The sequence below is a fragment of the Bison bison genome, unplaced genomic scaffold (assembly GCF_000754665.1).
Source record: "Bison bison bison isolate TAMUID 2011002044 unplaced genomic scaffold, Bison_UMD1.0 scf7180017864464, whole genome shotgun sequence".
Taxonomy (NCBI): Eukaryota; Metazoa; Chordata; class Mammalia; order Artiodactyla; family Bovidae; genus Bison; species Bison bison.
In genome coordinates, this window is record NW_011495025.1 from 6,857,334 (window position 1) to 6,877,169 (window position 19,836).

Consider the following 19,836-nt stretch of genomic DNA (forward strand, 5'->3'; position numbering starts at 1 on the left):
TTTTGCACTATGTAATCTAATTAAGCTTTTGAGCTTTTTTTTTCTCAGTCACATTATTTATTATTGTTATAAACCTCTACCTCTACTTTGGGCTTTTGCAGTTCTGTGGAGTCCCCCCCACCCTTTTTCTTTCCTCTTTTTTATAATTTTAATTTTTTAAACATATTATATTTTTTCTACATTTATTCCTTTGTTTGCCTTTCCTACTTTTCTTTTCCCCTTGCAGTTAAACTTTAATGTATACAAATCTTCTTCATCTGCTTCTATTTAATTTTGCATATCTATTCTTTCTTTCTTTTCTTTCCTCTCTACATATTTGTTAGTTTTGTTTTCATTGCTTCATTCCCCACTTGGCACCTTGCTTTACTTTTGTTTTCTAGTTTGTGCTTTAGTTAATTTTGTTCTTAACTGGTAAATATAATTTTTTATTTCCTTTGTTTGCTGGGTCAATCTACTGTACTTTATTTTTGTTGGACTGTGTTGACTTTGCTCATCAGTGTGTATATATATGTGTGTGTGTGTGTGTGTGTGTGTGTGTGTGTATTCCCTTATTTTTAATTATTATTTGCCTGATTTTGTAATTGCCATTTGTCTGGGGTTCATCTTTGGTTTCTCGTTTTTGGATATTTGTTTTAATCTCACTTAATGCCATAACAAACCACTTGTGGAATCTTTGTTCTCAACCAGAGATCAAGCCCTGAGCCTTTGGAGTGGGAGCACTGACTCCAAGACCCTAGACTACCAGAGAAATAAGTCAGAAAGAGAAAGATAAATATCGTATTCTAATACATATATACAGAATCTAGAGAAATGGTACTGAAGAATTTATTTACAGGGTAGCAATGCAGAGACAGACATAGAGAATAGACTTATGGACATGGGGAGAGGTAAGGAGAGGATGAGATGTATGGAAAGAGTAACATGGAAACTTACACTACCATATGTAAAATAGATAGCCAATGGGAATTTGTTGTATGGCTCAGGAAACTCAAACAGGTGCTCTGTATCAATCTAGAAGGGTGGGATGGGGAAGGAGATGGGAGGGAGGTTCAAAAGGGAGGGGACATATGTATACCTATGGCTGATTCATGTAGAGGGAGATATCTGGTATGGTTCTAAATATTTGGAAGTTAAGTAACCTATTTTTAAATAACAAAGAGTATTTTGGGAGTTGGTAGAAATTAAAAAGTTGAGAAAATTTTGAGAAAATCATTCACATTCATATTTATTATTGAAATTAGAAAGCAGAGGCCTAGAATGGTTTGAGTTAACTTATTCAAGATTTGACAATGAGGCTCTTTCCCCAGGCACAGCACTTCTTACACACTGACTTGACTGATGTTTGAGTGCATATCTTGTTTCTCCTACTAGATGGTGAGCTCTTCGAAGGCATGGCTGATTCCTATATCCCTGCATTGCTCAAGACACCAACTATGCATTCAATGAATGATAAATAAACCATAAAGGGATGCTGGCAGGGTAAAGACCTAAAGGCTTACTACATAGACAGCAAAGGTTATGCTTCCGTGATTCACATCCAATTCATGTGATATTCAAGTGACTTTATTTCTCAGGTTCTTCATCTGTGAAATGGGAAAGCAACCCCTGCCTACAGAGCTGAGGTAAGGGATAAATCATGGACTGGAGAGCTGTCTTTCCTTTTAGCTGCACAGCATCTGATCCTTCTCGGAATGTTTGAGAAATTCTCCATCTGATACATCAGAGCCGTCCTTCCACCACAGAACCAGAAAATGTCAGACTTACCTTCCCAGACCCCCTTCTAAAGAGGACTGAGGGCATGTGACCATCAGACACACTCACCCCAGATTTCAAATTGGAAGCCATCAATGTGTACAAGCTGGAGTCAATGAAACAGAAAGGATCTGGCAACTGCATTTCCCAGGGGCAGCAGGGCCAGCCATTCAATAGCAGCTCCAACTGACAGACATTTCTGGGATGATGGAAATATTCAAAAATACAGTGCAGGTTATGTGTAGAAGTCCTTAAGCACTGTGCTATCCATTCCAGGAGCCATTAGCCACATATGGCAATTAAGCACTTGGAGTATGGCTAGCTCACCTGAGGAACTGAATTTAAAATATTATTTAGTTGTGATTAATTTAAATGTAAATAACCACAAGGGGCTACCAAGTTGGACAGTGCAGTTCTGTAGGCAACGTCCAGGGCCCGTTGTTGGTGGTTGTCAGCGGTGTACATGGCAGGCCTGGCCTCAGAGGTGGTGGCAGGCGTGTCCTCATCACTGACTGAGTAGCTGCCAAGCCCGGTTCCCTGGTTTTCCAGAAAGCTTCTCATTGCCCTTTACTACATTCCTTTCTTGCCTAAAGCGCCCAGGGTGGGTTTGTGATGCCTGACACCCAGAATCAAAAGTGACACAAATGAGGTGTAGAATGCAGCAGTGTCTAGCACAGTTCAGTAGGGACTCAATAAACCTTTCCATGGTCTTCTAAGAATGTGTGGGCAAATGCTAATTATAGGACATGTACTCTGCTCTGTCTATGAAGATTAAGTAATAATATCCTTGAAAGGGAAGGCAGATAGGCCCTCTGGGTCAACTCCAGCCCTTCTCCTGTAGCATCTTTTTCAGGTTAAGGTAGCATTCAGGAGACATAACACACTTGTACTCAAGGGCCCAAAGAAGCAGTGCCCTCTTAACTCTACAGGGGAAACAGGTATCTATTTTTAGTCCATGAATACCTGATTTGGGGCCTCTTCAAGGTTTTACCTTCCTCTAGTCTGCATGGCCTAATTTATATAATTTATGTCCTCAGTTTGGAGAAATGATCATAATTTAAAAAAAAAAAACAGGAGGAAATGCAATTTATTTCTACATGATTCATTTCCCAAATGGATCCATGCCCCTGATTAGAGCTGAAATGGAATTTCTACACTCAGAGTCAGGCTTGGCTGACAGGTTACCAGGGCAACCTGTAGCTCCAGGAGAGTAACCGTCCCTCCCACTGACTGTGGCTCAGGATAGAAAGAAGGTTCAGCTATATGAGGGCTGGATTTGTGCAACCAGTTACTGCTCATTGGGAGGAAGGTGCTTTCAGTACAGCTGCTTCCCACCCTGTGCAGGAAATCATGGGCTCTGGAGTCAGGCTGTTGGGTTTTAATGTGGCTACACCACTCACTGTCTGTGTGGGCAGATATATAACATCTTTGAGCCTCAGTTTTCTCATCTCTGAAATGGCAATATGAACACTCATTTTGTAACCCTGTTGGGAGGATTAAATGTGTTCATATGAATAAGTGCTTTATAAAGTATAGTGGGCACTAATATTATCACACATGACATCATCTAATGCACATGGTAACCAAGTAAAACCACTGTTTATCAAACTTTGAGTACATGTTTATGCACTGAGCTAATAGTTTATATACAAAACCATATTTAATGCATATAACAAGCCCCCAAAGTAATTATCTTTATTTTTAGAAAGGTTAAGTGACCAGTTCATGGTCATAAAGCTAATCAAAGAGTCAGGACTTGGACCCAATACTAGGCTTTCATGAGTCCATTTATTTGTCCAACACATATTTATTGAGTATCTACTACTTTTCACCACCACACACTGCATTCCTCAGTGATATATGATTCTCTTTCACTGGAAACTCAGAGCTGATAATGCAAGTTCTTAGATTAGAAAGAAGCCTTCTTATAATAATTAAAGCACCACCTATGCTTATAATAATGCTGATTTACTTCACTCTTCTCCTAAAACATTCAAATACATATGTTACTTGCTTTCCTCAGCAAACACGAGGGATGAGGCTTTGCGTTCCTTCTCAGCAGAAAGCACCTCCTTTAGTGGGAATTTGGAGCAGTACCAGGCTGAGAAACTTCTCTCCCACTGCCGACCCACTGATTAATCAATTACCTGCATTCATCTAGTGCCTATTACACCCCAGGAACTATGATCTGCTTTGTTTTTTCACATGGATTACTTCACGTAATCCTTGCAGCTACTCTGTTAGGTGCTATTATCAACATCTGTTCTATAAATGAGGAACCTGGGGCCCACAGAGATTTTCTGTGAGGCACTCAACTGTCCACAGCTGGAGGGTGGCAGAGCTGGGATTTGAATCCAGGCAGTCTGCCAGGTCCACGTGTTCGCTTCATTTTATTTCTCTCTGCTTTTGCAGAATAGAGGATTTGAATTTCCCTAAGTTAAACACTCATATGACACAATTCCGCCCCATGCTAATGACTCTGAGCCCTACTGTCTCATGGTCCTGGAGTGCCCTGTCTCCTCCAGAAGACACTGAACTTCCTTTGGTCAGAGAACTAGCTGAGATCTGTACACAATAGGAGTTCAATAAATGTTTGAGGAAGGAAAGAAGAAACAAACAGGAAAGGAAGGAGGTAGAGGCAAGGAAGAACAAAAGGAACAGTATCTCTGGAATGGAGTCTCACCTTCTGCAGCCTCTTCCTTTCAGCTTCCACCGATGAGCGAACTGACTTGATTTCCACCGTGTGCTTCTTCACCAAGTCTTCTAGGCGTTTCATCAGCTGGTCTTTGAGATGTTTCTTCTCCTCTTCTGTCTGATGTTTGATTTTGCGAAGGTCTTCTTCATATTTTTGCTTCATATATTCCGTCTCAATGCATGCTTCTTTCTTGGTCTATGAAAAGAAAAAGGGCTTGTAAAACTACCAGGGTGGAGAGAACAGGAAATCACCATTTCTCTTTTGTGCAACTTCTACAATGTTGATTACTGATTTCAAAGCATGTATCACAAGGTACAGTAAAATTTATAAGATGATATGTTTGATATTTGTAAGAAACTCCATTTTTATCCACCGTCGGAAAAGGACTTTTTGGAGTAATGCATATATTGTCATAGGATCAGGTATTCCAGCCCACACTATAGCGCTTTCTTAAAAAAAAAAAAAAGCTTTGTTTTGACTGGGAACATATAGCAGGAATCTTAAGCAAGTTTCCAGTTTCCCAGGAGCTGGTGATAAGGAGTTGGAAGAATTCCTCTACATTCTCAGTCTCCTGGTTCAAATGACATGCAGTTGGCAGGCCATTGGCTGGAACTTCACACCTACACATTCACCCTTGAAACTATGGGACCTGTTGCTTCCAAGTAGACCTATCATGGTTCGGGGCTGGCCTCCCTCTGAAGCTTGTTCCAGCAGAGCCCGCTGTGACTGCTGCATCCCCAGGGCTGGGTCAGACACTACCTGTGTATCTGTGCCTCCTTTTGTGCAGGGACATTCCTTGGCAAAGTTCTGGTCCTGCTGAGGATGGAGACTGCAGGCTTCCAAATTATTCTCTTTCCTTAGGACTTCATTCTCTGAAACTCTTTCTGTCTTCATGTCACCTGTAAGCACAAGTTTCAACATCACTGGGAATGCCCTTGGCCTGGGCCTTGTGCCGGAGGCCTCTGCATGTTACCATTCTGCTATTCAACTCCCCTATGTAATCCCTGCTCCATGGCCTTCTGGCCTCAAGTATGGTCAAGATGGTGATTGTCACCTTTGCCCAAGCAGCATCTTGAGTTCACATAGTTGCCCTGCCCTCCCTTCTAAAACTAGTCATCTTTTACATAGGTTAAAAAATTGAGGATGTTCCTGAACATATGTACATTCAAAGGATTTAAATTTAAAGAGATTTCAAGTATAAAACAAAAATTAAATATGACTAGAATTGCTCTGGAGAAGGCAATGGCACCCCACTCCAGTACTTTTGCCTGGAAAATACCATGGACAGAGGAGCCTGGTAGGCTGCAGTCCATGGGGTCGCTAGAGTCGGGCACGACTGAGTGACTTCACTTTCACTTTTCACCTTCATGCATTGGAGAAGGAAATGGCAACCCACTCCAGTGTTCTTGCCTGGAGAATCCCAGGAATAGGGGAGCCTGGGCTGCCATTTATGGGGTCGCACAGAGTTGGACACGACTGAAGCGACTTAGCAGCAGCAGCAGAATTGCTCAGTTTCTTCCCATATTCCCCAAGGTACTTATGCCTTACTTCTAAGACCACCATACCCACTGGTTCCAACTCACACTTTCCAGCCCAAAGTGATTTCTTCTTTCTCAGACATCTTGTTCCTCTGCTGCCTGGGATGCACTCATGATATGAAAGCATGTAAAGTAACAGTCCCATAATCTCCCTGGAGGCAGAGCCTATGTTTTGTGCCCTTGTTATATATCCCAGTGTCAAACTGATCACACTATATTCAAGAACGTTCTGATGAGGGAGCTCAGTGGAAAGCACTTTTTTGTTGCTGTTCAGTTGCTAAGCCATGTCCAACTCTTTGTGACTCCATGGACTGCAGCACATCAGGCTTCCCTGTCCTCCACTATCTCCCTGAGTTTGCTCAAGTTGATGTCCAATGAGTCAGTGATGTTATCTAACCTTATCTCAAAGAAAGCACTTTGGAGTCAGATAACCTATGTATTTTACACTATCACCAGCCAGCTGGCTGGCCTTAAGCTAGCCACATAACTTTTCTCTGGTTCATTTCTTCATCTGTGACACGGGATACTGACAATACCTAACTCACAAAACTATTGGGAACATCCAATATCATCACTGTGTGAAAGACGTTAGAGTATAAAGCGTTGACTAAGTCTAGGGAAAAGCCAGAGCTGAGAAGTTCAGGCACTATGGTGGACTGGATGGAGAACTATCTGGGAGCCAGAGATCCTTCTGCATCATGCCTTTTAGATATCTGACCTGTGGCAGCTGTGGGTGTTGGCTTGCTTATGTCCTGCATGATGGGACTTACCACCCGGCAGGTCAGATCAAAGAGCCCTGCCCTCCATTCTGCTCCCTTAACAGTCTCAAGGCTGCAAGCAGTGCCAAGCCAACCTGGTGGCCAACTTTTGCTCTGTCAGGAAATCAATTGGGGCATCTCACCGGTTTTCTGTGTCACATGACACTCCTGCAACATCAGCTTATCTTTGGCAATGGCCAGCTTCTCCCCAAGTTTTTTTGCCGTGCTTTTCAACTCTGAATTCTCCTGTCGAGCCTCCTTGAGCTGCACATCCAGGTCCTAAACAAAGAGACAGGGTGTCATTTCACTGGTTCTGTGCAGACACATCCTATGTACATCAGCTCTGAAAAGTGGGTAAATGCACAGCATGTGCCATTAATCTCTGGAATTCAGCGGCTCAGTGTTCATCAAATCCTGATTCATCCTCTGACTGGCTGTGTGATGTTCAGCAAGTTATTTAATCTTTCTGTGCTGTGCTAAGTCGCTTCAGTCATGTCTGACTCTTTGTGACTATAGATTGTAACCCGCCAGACTCTTCTGTCTTTGGGATTCTCCAGGCAAGAATACTGGAGTGGGTTGCCATGCTCTCCTCCAGGGGATCTTCTGGACCCAGGGATTGAACATGTGTCTCTTATATCTGCTACATTAGCGGGTGGGTTCTTTACCACTAGCCTGGGAAACCTCAGCCTTTCTGTAGTGAGGATTAAATGAGATAAAATGGGACAGAAAACAATGCTCAGGAAATATGAAAGATACTAGCTGCTGTTACTTTTAGAGATGGGCTTCCCATAACTAACTTGTCACTGGTCCAATTTTCCACAAATATAAAGCCTCAAGGATGTTAGGACAGGCAAGTTGTTATGGAGTGAGTAGGGGCTTTGGAATTAGGCTGAACTGAGTTCAAACACTTTTCAGCTGTGTGCCCAGCTACACTCCTCCTTAAGCTTCTCAATTTCAGTTTTACATTTTCATCTATAAATTGTAAGTCTCTCCATTCTCAAAGGACAGGGATCAAGTCCAGCCTACCATGTGTCTCCTGAACACAGCCCTGGCCTGGCACATAGTAGGTGTTCAATAAATATTTCCTTAATAAATGCGGTTGAACTCAATGAAGGTAATAATGCTCACTTTGGCAGAAGTCACAGTGCCTGATGAGTGGTAGGTGTTCATATTACCGGCCATGGTTATTCTCACACTTGGGAGGTAGGAAGAGCCCCTGCTTTACCTGAATGCGGTCCTTCAGCTTTTGGGCATACTTCTTCAGGTCACTAATCTTGCGGCCTCTGTGCTCCAGATCCCCTTCCAGCTTCCGGACCTGGGCCTGCAGGGCTGCCTCCTGGGCCTGGAAGTTCTTCCGGAGGTCGGTCTCCTTCTCCTGCCACTGCCACAGGGCCTCACTCACAGACTGCTGCATCGCCTGCCGGACCGCCTCGTTTTCCCGCTCGTACGTGGCCTGTAGCTCCTCGGCCTTCCGCGCGTAGTCCTTGCTCAGCTGCTGGTTCTCCGCTCGCAGCCGCTCCACTTCCAGCAGGACCTCCCGCATCTCGGGGCCGCAGCCCGGCTCGGCCTTGGGCTCGGGACCCTCCTTGGTGAGCCGGTCCCACCGGGGCGCCTCGTGGCCACTCAGGTGCCGGAGCCTCTTCTCATAGTCGGCCTTGAGCTCCAGCATCTCCTTGGAGAGGGTGAGCACCCGCTCGGCGTGCTCGGCCTCCACCCTCAGCTCCCTCTCCTGGGTCTCCAGCCTGCAAGAGGCCGACTGGGCCAGTGCCTCCTGTGTCAGCTGCTTCTGCAGCTCCAGGGCAGTCTCCAGTGCCTGGATGCGCTGCCGCAGGGCCTCCTCTTCGCCCACGCGGCCCTGCGCCTGCAGGAGCCTGGCCTCGGTCTCGGCCACCGCCTGCTGCAGCTCCTCCTGGTGGGCCTCGCGCAGTGCCTCCATGCCCGCCTCGGTCTCGTCCTGGCGGGTGTTCAGGGCGTAAATCACCTGCGGGAAAAGTCACAGAGCTGGGTTAGCCGGAGGGGTGTGGGTGTGCGTGAAGGGCCACAGTGACCACAGAGGGCCTTGACCCTGGCTGTGACTTAGGCTGATCCCCAGGAGCTGCACCTGAGAACAGGATTTGACTGGAAGTGATTTATTAGAAATTGTCCCAAGGAGAAACCAATAAGGAGTTCCTTAGGGGCCTCTGGGGAGTGCCATGGGAATCAAGCAAAGGGTCTGAAACACTTAGGGACACAGAACGCACCCCTGAAAACCAAACCAAAACAAAATACAACAAAACACTAGAAAACAGAATTCAGCAATGTATAAAAAGGATTATATACCATGACCAAGTGGGATTTATCCCAGAAGTGCAAAATTGATTTAACATCTGAAAATCAGTTAATGTGAGATATCACATGAATAGCATAAAGAGTGAAACCCACAAGATTGTCTCAACAGAAAGAAGAAAACCATTTGACAAAATCCAATCCCTCCTCTTGACAAAAACACTGACTGAACAAGAAAAAGAAGGGAACTCCCTCATCCCAATAAAGGGCATCTATGAAAAACCCACAGCTAACATCGTATTCCCTGGTGAAAAACTGTTCTCTGTAACTTCAGGAACAAGACAGAAACAGGGCTAGGTGCCGAATACACATTTAGGATCTCAGAAAATCCTCATGGCAACCCTGCAAAGTTGGTATCTTTGTCCTCATTCTAATAATGAACCATTGAGGTTCAGAGAAATTAAGCAACTTTTGCAAGGTCACAAGGGATAAGAAGATTTGAGTAACTCGTGCTCACAGCACGGTACTGCACTGCATCTCACTATTCTGCTTGAGCTTTCATTCATTGACGCATTTACCCAATATCTCAGATGTGCCATTTTCTGTGCTGAGTACTGGAAATACATGCTGATCAATAAGTCAACTGAAGTTGTGATCTCAAAATTATATTTCAGTGGGAGAGTCAGATAAGATTATGGTGGGTTTTAGTGCACTAAGTGCTATGAAAGTGATCAGCACTAGTTACTAGCGAAGCACAGAGGAATGGTGTAGTAGAAGACTTTCCAGAAAAGGGGAACCTTGCCTCCTCATCCTTGGGGGTGACCAGTTCCTGTTAACATGTCACCCTCTGTATAGGCATGAACAACTGACTTCTTCATGTTGCCTCAGAGCATTTGGTATGAAGTTGAGCACAGGGTAGGTTCATAATAAGTATCTATTATGGTACTGTTGCCAGTCATCAAAGACTCATGCTTTCTCTTTCCACAGAGTTGATGCAGAGAAATAGCCACCAAGCCAAGATCCATTTCCTAGTCCCCGTGCATCTGTACGGGACCACATGACTAGTGATTACAAGTGGAATGTGTCCTGAGGTGGATGTATGTCACCTCAGGTCCAGTGTTGGGGTTAGGGTTAAGAGGAGGGTTAACCAGGAGGCATGTCCTTTCCACAGTCCCTTTTTCCATCTGCCAACTTATTGTGGAGTGCAAGATGGAAAGTGCCTGGGTCCTCAGTGACTGAGTAGAAGGCCACCTGCTCACCAGGAGCGCTGGTATTGATTTCTGCACTAACAAGAAATAAACTATCTAAAGCCTTGACGTTTATTTGTTACAGCAGCTATCATCACTGTGGAAGAACTCACAGGACTCAGCATATAGTCATACTTATGGTTATGATTAATTATAGAGAAAGGATACAAAGCAAAATCAGCAAGTAGAAAACAAGCTTGGCAGTGGTGGGGGTGGCGGGGAGTCTTGAGAAAAACAAGAAGAAAGCTTGTAAGAATCCTTCCCAAATGGAGTCACACAGGATTTACTTAATTTCCCTGGCAAGGAGTTGTCACAACACATGTGAAATAGTGCCTACCAAGAAGCTTACTGAAGACTTAGCAAGGTTTTTATTCAGGGCTAGTCAGGTAGACAGGCTTCTCTGGTAGCTCAGCTGGTAAAGAATCCACCTGCAATGCAGGAGACCCCAGTTTGATTACTGGGTGGGGAAGATCCACTGGAGAAGGGATAGGCTACCCACTCCAGTATTCTTGGGCTTCCCTGGTGGCTCAGATGGTAAGAATCTGCCTGCAGTGCGGGAGACATGGGTTCGATCCCTGGGTTGGGGAGATCCACTGGAGGAGGGCATGGCAACCCACTCCAGTATTCTTGCCTGAAGAATCCCCATGGACAGAGGAGACTGGTGGGCTACAATCCATGGGGTTGCAGAGCTGGACACGACTGAGCGACCAAGCACAGCACAGTCAGGTTGATAACTTCTCTTGGGCATTACCAAAATTTCAGACTCCCAGAAGGAAAGTAAGTGCTCACATAAGTCATATTGTTTGCAGACAGTTAAGGCCTGCTGAGATATTCTTATCAGTGTGGGTGGTGGAAACCCTCTGGAAATCCAAGTTCCCAGATGGCAGCCAAGAGCAACTTTGCAAAAAGGCCAGCTAAGGAGAAGCAATCTCAGATGCGCTATGTTAACTTTTCTGCACACCTGATACTCGAACTGATTAAAAAAAAAAAGACTGATTTTTCTCTTCAATGGAGTCAAGTTGTGCCAGGTCAAATCTTAACATAAATTGGGTTTTCTCATGTAAAGAACAAAGCATCCTTGAAAAGGTTATTCCATGAAATAGGGCATTGTGACTACACTGAGGAATAGGATTCCAAAGAGAGATTTGCAGAAGCAGATGCCCTGAATGGGAATACACGTGAAACAGACAAGCACAACAAGTAAAAGACTAGACTTTGGAGTATGCGCTGCCTGAATGTAGATCCTATTTGCCATTGTGTGGATGCCATACAACATATGGATCCAGAAGCTGCTCTCTGTGTGAGCTTGGGTATGCTATATAATCTCGCTGGCTTCCATTTCCTCATTTGTACAATGGGGAGAATGAAGTTCCTGCTTTATGAGTTTCAGTCAGTCGGTCAGTTGCTCAGCCACTCAGTCATGTCCGACTTTTTGTGACACCATGGACTGTAGCCCGCCAAGCTCCTCTGTTCATGGAATTTCCCAAGCAAGAATACTGGAGTGGTTGCTATGTCTTGCTCTAGGGGATCTTCTCGACCCATGGATCAAACCCGTGTCTCCTGAATCTCCTGCATTGGCAAGTGGGTTCATTACCACTGTACCACCTGGGAAACCCCTTAATGAGGTCACTGAAGGATTAAATGAGGCAGTGCTCTACTGCACGTTGCATAGTGCCTGGCTCACAAAAAGAACCTATGGGACCTGGCTGTTCTTATCATGGTTGCCCACAGGACACTTTTAGCCTGACGGGGATTTCTGGGGCAGTGGCACTTCTCTTAAGGAAGGCAGTAGAGTAGAACTGGTGGAGGAGGGGTCCTCTGGAGTGAAAGAGACCTAGATTTAACTACCTAGGAGCAGAGGTTACTGGTGGGTCCTGTATCTGTTTTTCTCCTTCGTCCTTAGAAATAGAAACCTTACCTTTCCTATGGGCACAGTGCCACATTTCTCAGCCTCCCTTGTAACTCAGAGCAGCTAAGTGACCAAGCTTTGTCCAGTTGAATATAAACAGAGGTGTCATTATTTCTTCCGGGGTGAACCTCCTATTACCAAGCAGTCATTTCAGATGCTGAAGGGGACACCACAGGCTAAGGTTGGCAAGACAATAAGAGGAGCCAGGGTCTCTAACACAGTGGAAAGCCATGCCAGCCCTGCAGTGATTCCACATGGATTGCACTGGGTTTTCTGTCGTTCACAAACTAATTCTATTTGGTAGACATACTTCTCAACTCTTTTTAAGATTGCTTATGTTATTTCACTTCTTGAAGCCTCAGTTTCTTACCTGTAAGAGAGAGATAACCCAGACCCAGTTTTTTTTTGTTTTTTTTTTTTTTGAGGATCAAGTAGTATTACATCTAAATATGTGTTGGCACAAAATAGGTACTTATTAAATGTTTCTTCTTCTTCTTCTTTCTCACACTATGTCCTCAAAAAGAAACATTCCTTGTTTTTGGAAACATAATCTGGCCCACCCTCCCACCCCACCCCACCCTCAGCACCTGAAATTGTTGAGTAGATTTTGAATATACCCACCCTTCTGCTCCTGGTGCCTCACAGGCCACTTGGCAACACTTCCTCTGCCACCTGCTCACTTTTGTTCACTCACCACCTTCTTACTCAACTGAAACTTCAAGTAGCTGGCCCAAGTCTCATTTGTGAATCCTTCTCAGGAGGAAGTCAACTTCAGAATCCATCAAGGGACATGAATAATTCAGCAGTCAAGAGCAATACTGAGCAAGTTGCAATGTCTTCCCAAGGGTTTTAGAAATCCACCGCTAATGGTTTGATTTCAGAGACAATGTTTGCAGTGGACCTGTTAAGGTCTTAAAGGTTGAAAATTCCATGGACAGAGGAGCCTGGTGGGTTACTGTTCATGGGGTCACAAAGAGTCAGACATAACTGAGCAACTGAGCATGCACACATGCACGCACTGTAGGTTTAACAAAGCTATAATTAATGAATTCTGAGCATCAGATCCTATGGAAAGTCTCCACTGAGTCTGGCAGCAGGAGTCAGAAGTAAAATGGAAAAGGAAAACAGGAAATAATACTTATCAAGTGTCCTCATAATATAACCTTCTCTGGGTCAGGTAATAGATACATTATTTGTCAATAAATTTAACAGTTTTACAAAGTGGACATTCTCATACTTCTTATTTTACAGATGAGGAAACTGACATTGGGCGGGGTTAATTTAACATCTAGGGTTTATAAAGCATGGTGCTTAAAAGGAGGCTTTGGATTCTGCTGGACCTGTAGCTCTACCTCTCTCTAACTCTGTAACCTTGAGGGCATTATTGAACTTCTCTGATTCTCTGTCACTTGGGAGAGAAATGCCTATTTCATAGACTTATTTGGAGATTAAAATGACACACTGAACCTAATACCCTTAGCAGCATTCCTAGCACAAAGTAAACATCAAGAAATTCTGTCATTATTTTTACTATTATTGCGAAGTGTACTCGCTCAGTCATGTCCGACTTTTTGCAAACCCGTGAACTGTAGCTCGCCAGGTGCTTCTGTCCTTGAAATTCTCCAGGCAAGAATACTGGAGTGGATTGTCATTCCCTTTTCCAGAGGATCTTCCCAACCCAGGGATCAAACCCAGGTCTCCTACATTGCAGGCAGATTCTTTACTGTCTGAGCCACTGGGGAACCCCATTATTATTGCCAAGACAATGCTAAAAATAAATAATAAAATAAATAAAATAATGCTTAAAAGTACAGATGCTAGGATTGAAACCCAAATCCTTTTGGATCCCCAAATTAAAAGAAACAGAAAAATAAGTTTGTTTATAAAAAAACTGGTGATATTCTTTCATTAAGTATTTTTACAGCATTTACTACATGCTCAGCATGGTGCTTCTCATCTGATTGGCAAGTTCTTCCTCATCTCCCATCCTTCAAATAAAAGGGCCCCAGAACTTAGGCCTCAGACTTTCTCTCCTCTACAAACATTTTCTTGAGATCTCATTCAATCTCATGATTTTATGTACGCTCTTTTGGTTAGTGACTGTCAAATTTATATGTCTAGGCTGGACCTGTCACCTGAATGTCAGATTTATGTCCTGTTGCTTATCAATATCCCCATTACCTAATATGTACCTCAAATTTAATTCTGGAGATTTTTCCTTCAAAACTTGCTCTTTGTACATTAATCCCCATCTTGCTCCATGGCAACCCCTTCTTTCAGCTGCTTAGGTCAAAGTTTGGAGTCTATTAATAAACATGTGAAAGGAAGCTGAACATTACTAATTATTTGGAAAATACAAATCAAAACTGCAATGAAACACCACTTCATGCCCATTAGGATGATCATCATCAAAAAACAAAAAATAAGTGATGAGGATGTGGAGAAATTGCAGCTGTATTGTGAGTGGGAACATAAAATAGTGCAACTGCTATGGAAAATGGTGTGGTGGTTCCTCAAAAAATTAAACACAGAATTACCATGTGATCCAGCTATTCCATTTTAGAATTTCAATTTCAAAATAATTGAAAACGGGAACTTGAATAGATACTTGTACACCCACGTTCACAGCATTATTAACACTAGCCAAAATGTGGAAACAACCCAAGTGCCCGTTGATAGGTAAATGGATAAACAAAATGTGATATATACCTGCAATGATATATTACTCAGCTTTAAGAAGAGAAAGATTCTGACACATGCAACCACATGGATGAACCTTAAAGATATTAAGCTAAGTCAGATAAGCCAGTCACAAATGGACAGATATGGTATATGATTCCACTTATATGAGGTACCTAGAGTAGTAAAATTCACAGAGATAGAAAGCGGAAGGCTGTTTGCCAGGGGCTGCAAGAAGAGGGTACTAGGGAGCTAGTGTTTAATGAGTACAGAGTTTTCATTTGGGAAGATGAAAAAGTTCTCGAGACAGACGGTGGTGATGGCTGCACAACAAGGTGAATGTATTTAACATCACTGAACTTTACACTTAAAAATGACAAGTTCTATGTTATTTATATTTTACCAGAATAAAAAGTTTACAGCTATCTGTGTCCCAAATCTGTCTCTGACATTCCAAATCCATTCCAACGTCTAATCCTGAATCTTGCCATTTCTCACCATCCCATCCTACCCTTAATTTGAGTCATGAATACATCTCACCTGAACCATTACAATGACCTCGACCCTTGTTTCTACTTTGCCATCTAAGGTCTGTTAAAAGTCAGTCAAATCATGTCTCCCCACTGTTCCAAACCTTCTGATGATTAACCACTCAGGACAAGTCAGAGCCTTACAACAGCCAAAAGGAAGGTTACGTGTTCTGGCTTCTCACGACCTTTCTGAGCTCATGTCATCCTCTTCTCTTTCTCACTCCCTTCACTACAACCACATGGACATCCTTGCCATGCCTCAATCATGCAATCACACTCACTCACTGTATCTCCGTGGATATTGTTGCTTCTTCTGGGACAACTGTTCTCCTTTGGGTTTCTGCTCATTTGCCACCTCATCAGTGAGACCTGCTTTGATTACTCCCCAAATCAGTGCTCTCCCCATACCTCATCCTGCTTTATTTTTCTTCATGTCACCTTTATCTGACATATCATATATTTTACATGTTTTTTTTAAATTTGCTTATTGGTCTTCCTCTTGAGAATAAGTGTTATGTGCAGGTATGTTCTTTTGTCTGTTGTGTCCTCTACTAGATCCCAGAATAGTGCCTGACATGTGGAAAAGTCTCTGTAACTATTTGTTGAATGAATGAAATATTTCTTTATCCTAGCACAGAGGTATCAGATGCAGAGGATTCTTGAGTTGGGTTTGAAAATATGAGCAAGTATCAGCCAAGTGAAGAGAAAGAGGAAGAACATACAGGTGGGGGGAGTGTCAGGACCAAGAAGTAGCACAAAGACATGAAATCGGGGGGACTGGGAGGAGGTATGCAGTGGGAGTCCTCCTGGCCAGAGCCTGGTGAGGGACATTGGCAGGAAAGGGGGAACACCATGACCCAGTGCTAGACAGGTGGGCAGAGGTCAGACACTCAAGAGTCCACCATCCATGTGAAGGAGTTTGGACTTTATCCTGTTTACATAGCAAGCAGCATGTAGTACATAGAATACATAGCATGTAGTCTGCATGTGGTCATGAGACTCCCATACCTTGCCCAGAGATGTGGCAGGTCTGGGGCAGGGAGAAGCCAGGACCTGCCTTTTTAACATCTGGTTGCTCAGGGCCTTGGGCTCTAAAAGCAAATGGGTGCATACTTGAAGGAACTGTGGCTTCTGTGCCATGTAGGAAGCTTTTCTTACAAGATTCTGCCTTTCTGAAACTACAGGGAATAAAGCTCTCTGTAATGGTTAATTTTACATGTCAGCCTGACTGGGCCACGAGGGGCTGAGATATCTGGTTAAATATTATTCTGGGTGTGTCTGTGTTTCTAGATGAGGTTAACATTTGAATCTGTCGACTGAGTAAGGCAGACTGCCCTCCCCAGTGTGGGTGGGCCTTCTTCAGTATCCAGTGGAGGCCTGGATAGAACAAAGGCTGGGTTAGGGAAAATTCACTCTCTGACAGCTTGAGATGGAATGCAAGTCTTCTCTTGTCCTCAGATTAGGATTTACACCATTGGTTTCCCTGGTTCTCAGGCCTTTAGATTCGGACTGGATTTGCACCACCAGCACCCAAGGATCTCCAATTTGCAGATGGTATATTTGGGACTTTTAAGTTTCCAAAATCATGTGAGACAATTTCTCATAAGAAGTCTCTTTCTCTCTATATATCCTATTGGTCTTGTCCCTCTGGAGAAGCTTGACTAAGACATTCCCTATTTCATACGTTTGGGGACCACTGCCTTGGCTTCAGTTTGGAGTCCAGATGTGATTGGGGGCAGGGAGAACAGGGGAATGAGTTGGGGTAAAGGCTGGAATTAGAGCAGGGGAAAGGGGTGTGGATCAAGAGCTGCCAATGAGGAACAGTGGCAGGGCCATTGACTCACTAGGTGTGGGATGGGAGAGAGGAAAAAGTCCAGAGGATTCTCCAGCTGGCATGACTAGGGGTGTGTCCACGCCATTCCACCTCAGAAGCACAGCATGCCAGAACATGGATAGGGCAAGGGTCATTGACTCATGTCCCTGCACACAAAGGAGCCCCAACTTCCCTGACACAAAGTCAGAAAGAGGATTAGCTAAATCTTAAGAAGGAAGTCCTGCATGTGGGTGCTGAAACTCCTGAGAAGAGCAGAGGTCATGTGGTTGATGTTCCTTCCTTTATGGAAATGGATTAAAACAGGTCCTAAACAAGGCTGGGCACCTGCAGGCAAATGGACTTGGAATGTATTTCTAGATGGAGTCCAAAACACTGATTAAAATCTCACCATTACTGATCAGAGAGCTGTAGGCAATTGGCTGCACATGGCATTGAGCTGTGAGGCATAAGCTTCTGAATAATGGAAGCTCAACTTTCTCCCAAGCCAATTTAGACTGAGACTTAGCTGATAGGTAAGGACAGTCTCTCCAGGATGCTCTTACTGAGAGACTCTCCCTTAATGAGAGCTCCTGCTCTTACTGACGGAGGCCAACACTCACAGATATAAGTCTGTCTGCCTTCCAGGGAGTTTCACCACCTGCATAAGCTGAGGGACCTGCATAAGAAAAGAATTTAAAAAAAGAGTGGATATATGTATAACCAATTCATTTTGCTGTATACCTGAAACTAATACAATACTGCGAATCAACTATACTCCAATAAAATTTTTTTTAAAAGAAAAGCTTAAAACAAACAAACAAAAAGATGAGGGACCTGGAAAGGATCCATATTTTGAAGCTTGAATGACTGTTTACAGTTTCTTAGAATGCAAAGACTAGGGTTAGTGCCCTTGGTTATTCAACCTAGTCAATAGTTATGCATATGTATTGCAATACTTCTTTTGGGAACAAAATCAATACAAAAAAGTATTTAAAAATCAATACAAAGAAATCTTAATATCTCTCACATGAAATATTTTTAACAGAGAGGTAATCCAAATAAGAGCATCAAAATCTATAACCACAGAAAGAAACAAAATCATGTGAACTTTATAGCAGAAAGAGCAGCTCTTCAAGTTTGCCTGCTTTAGATTACATATTATAAATGTAAATTTATAACAACTTATAAATTATTACAATATTTATAAACTCTGAACGCAGGTTTTCTGTGCGCATCTATATGGACACACATATCCATTTGTTCCATACAAACGATACCACACTGAGTGCTAATGTTAGTTTACACAGCACTTTACAGTTCACAAAGCATCTTTACAAGGTAAATCCCACAGAATGAAAAATAAATATATTGAACGTGCATTCTAAAGGGGATTCTTATTTTCTCCACTGTTCTCTCTGTGTGTATGGGATAATCTCTTTAAACATTTTCCAATCCATTTATTGTACCATCTACATAATCCTCAGACAAACAATATGTTTCAAGTGACATAGTCTTGTCCAAATACCACATCAAAACCCACAGATTCATTTACTACATGTGGGTCAGCTTTGCAAATTGTCCTTGCAGTCATGGCTGAATTTCTGTGTTCTGGCAGCATGTGGCATTGAGTACAGCAATGGGGAGTTTTATTCTCAATTTATGGGTGATGGGTGCATGCTGCACAAGTGTTTGCACACCAGAAACAGAAGGGCCACCTTGGGTCAAGTTCCTGCTAGTTTATTTCAACAATCTTTCACAGAGGACCCACTGTGTGCCTGCTGGTTGCCTGGTCCAGTGTTTGGCATCAAACACAATGTTGAGTAAGTAACCAGAGCATCTTTTGTCTCCGACTGGTACTATGGAGAGTATTTTCGGGAGAACAGAGCCCTTGCCAGCCTCCCATGTCAGGGACCCCCCAATGTCAGGACTACATTACTCTAAATTAAAATAAAAAGGATGTAAAAGTGAGGATGCAACATGGTTCCAAAATCAAACACACACATCAACAAAGAAAAAGATCAAGAATGTATTAAAAACATGACCAAGGTTATCTCTGAATGGTAATAGTGAAGGGTATCCACTTTTCTCCTTTATTAGAAGGAAACAAGAGTACAGTGTGTGTGGATAGACACATAGGTAGACTCAGACAGAAAGAGTTGTGCCCTTGTGGTAGTTTGAGTGACTTTTTAAAAAACTTTTTATTTTATATTGGGATATCAGATCAGATCAGATCAGTTGCTCAGTCGTGTCCGACTCTTTGCGACCCCATGAATCGCAGCACGCCAGGCCTCCCTGTCCATCACCAACTCCCGGAGTTCACTCAAACTCACGTCCATAGAGTCAGTGATGCCATCCAGCCATCTCATCCTCTGTTGTCCCCTTCTCCTCTTGCCCCCAATCCCTCCCAGCATCAGAGTCTTTTCCAATGAGTCAACTCTTTGCATGAGGTGGCCAAAGTACTGGAGTTTCAGCTTTAGCATCATTACTTCCAAAGAAATCTCAGGGCTGATCTCCTTCAGAATGGACTGGTTGGATCTCCCTGCAGTCCAAAGGACTCTCAAGAGTCTTCTCCAACACCACAGTTCAAAAGCATCAATTCTTCGGCACTCAGCCTTCTTCACAGTCCAACTCCTCACATGCATACTTGACC

At 43.4% G+C, this 19,836-nt stretch overlaps 1 protein-coding gene across 3 annotated transcripts in view; it reads right to left on the reverse strand.

Annotated features, from left to right (window-relative positions):
• The window catches only part of FAM184B (family with sequence similarity 184, member B), a 120,401-nt gene that overhangs the window by 49,324 nt on the left and 51,241 nt on the right, over window positions 1-19,836 (reverse strand). For all 3 annotated transcript variants that reach the window (XM_010860201.1, XM_010860199.1, XM_010860202.1), the window contains exons 2-5: window positions 7,969-8,724; window positions 6,887-7,022; window positions 5,207-5,346; window positions 4,436-4,642 (exon numbers count right to left, since the gene is read on the reverse strand). In XM_010860201.1, the coding sequence (XP_010858503.1) occupies window positions 4,436-4,642; window positions 5,207-5,346; window positions 6,887-7,022; window positions 7,969-8,724 (1,239 nt within the window). The remainder of the gene's footprint in view (window positions 1-4,435; window positions 4,643-5,206; window positions 5,347-6,886; window positions 7,023-7,968; window positions 8,725-19,836) is intronic.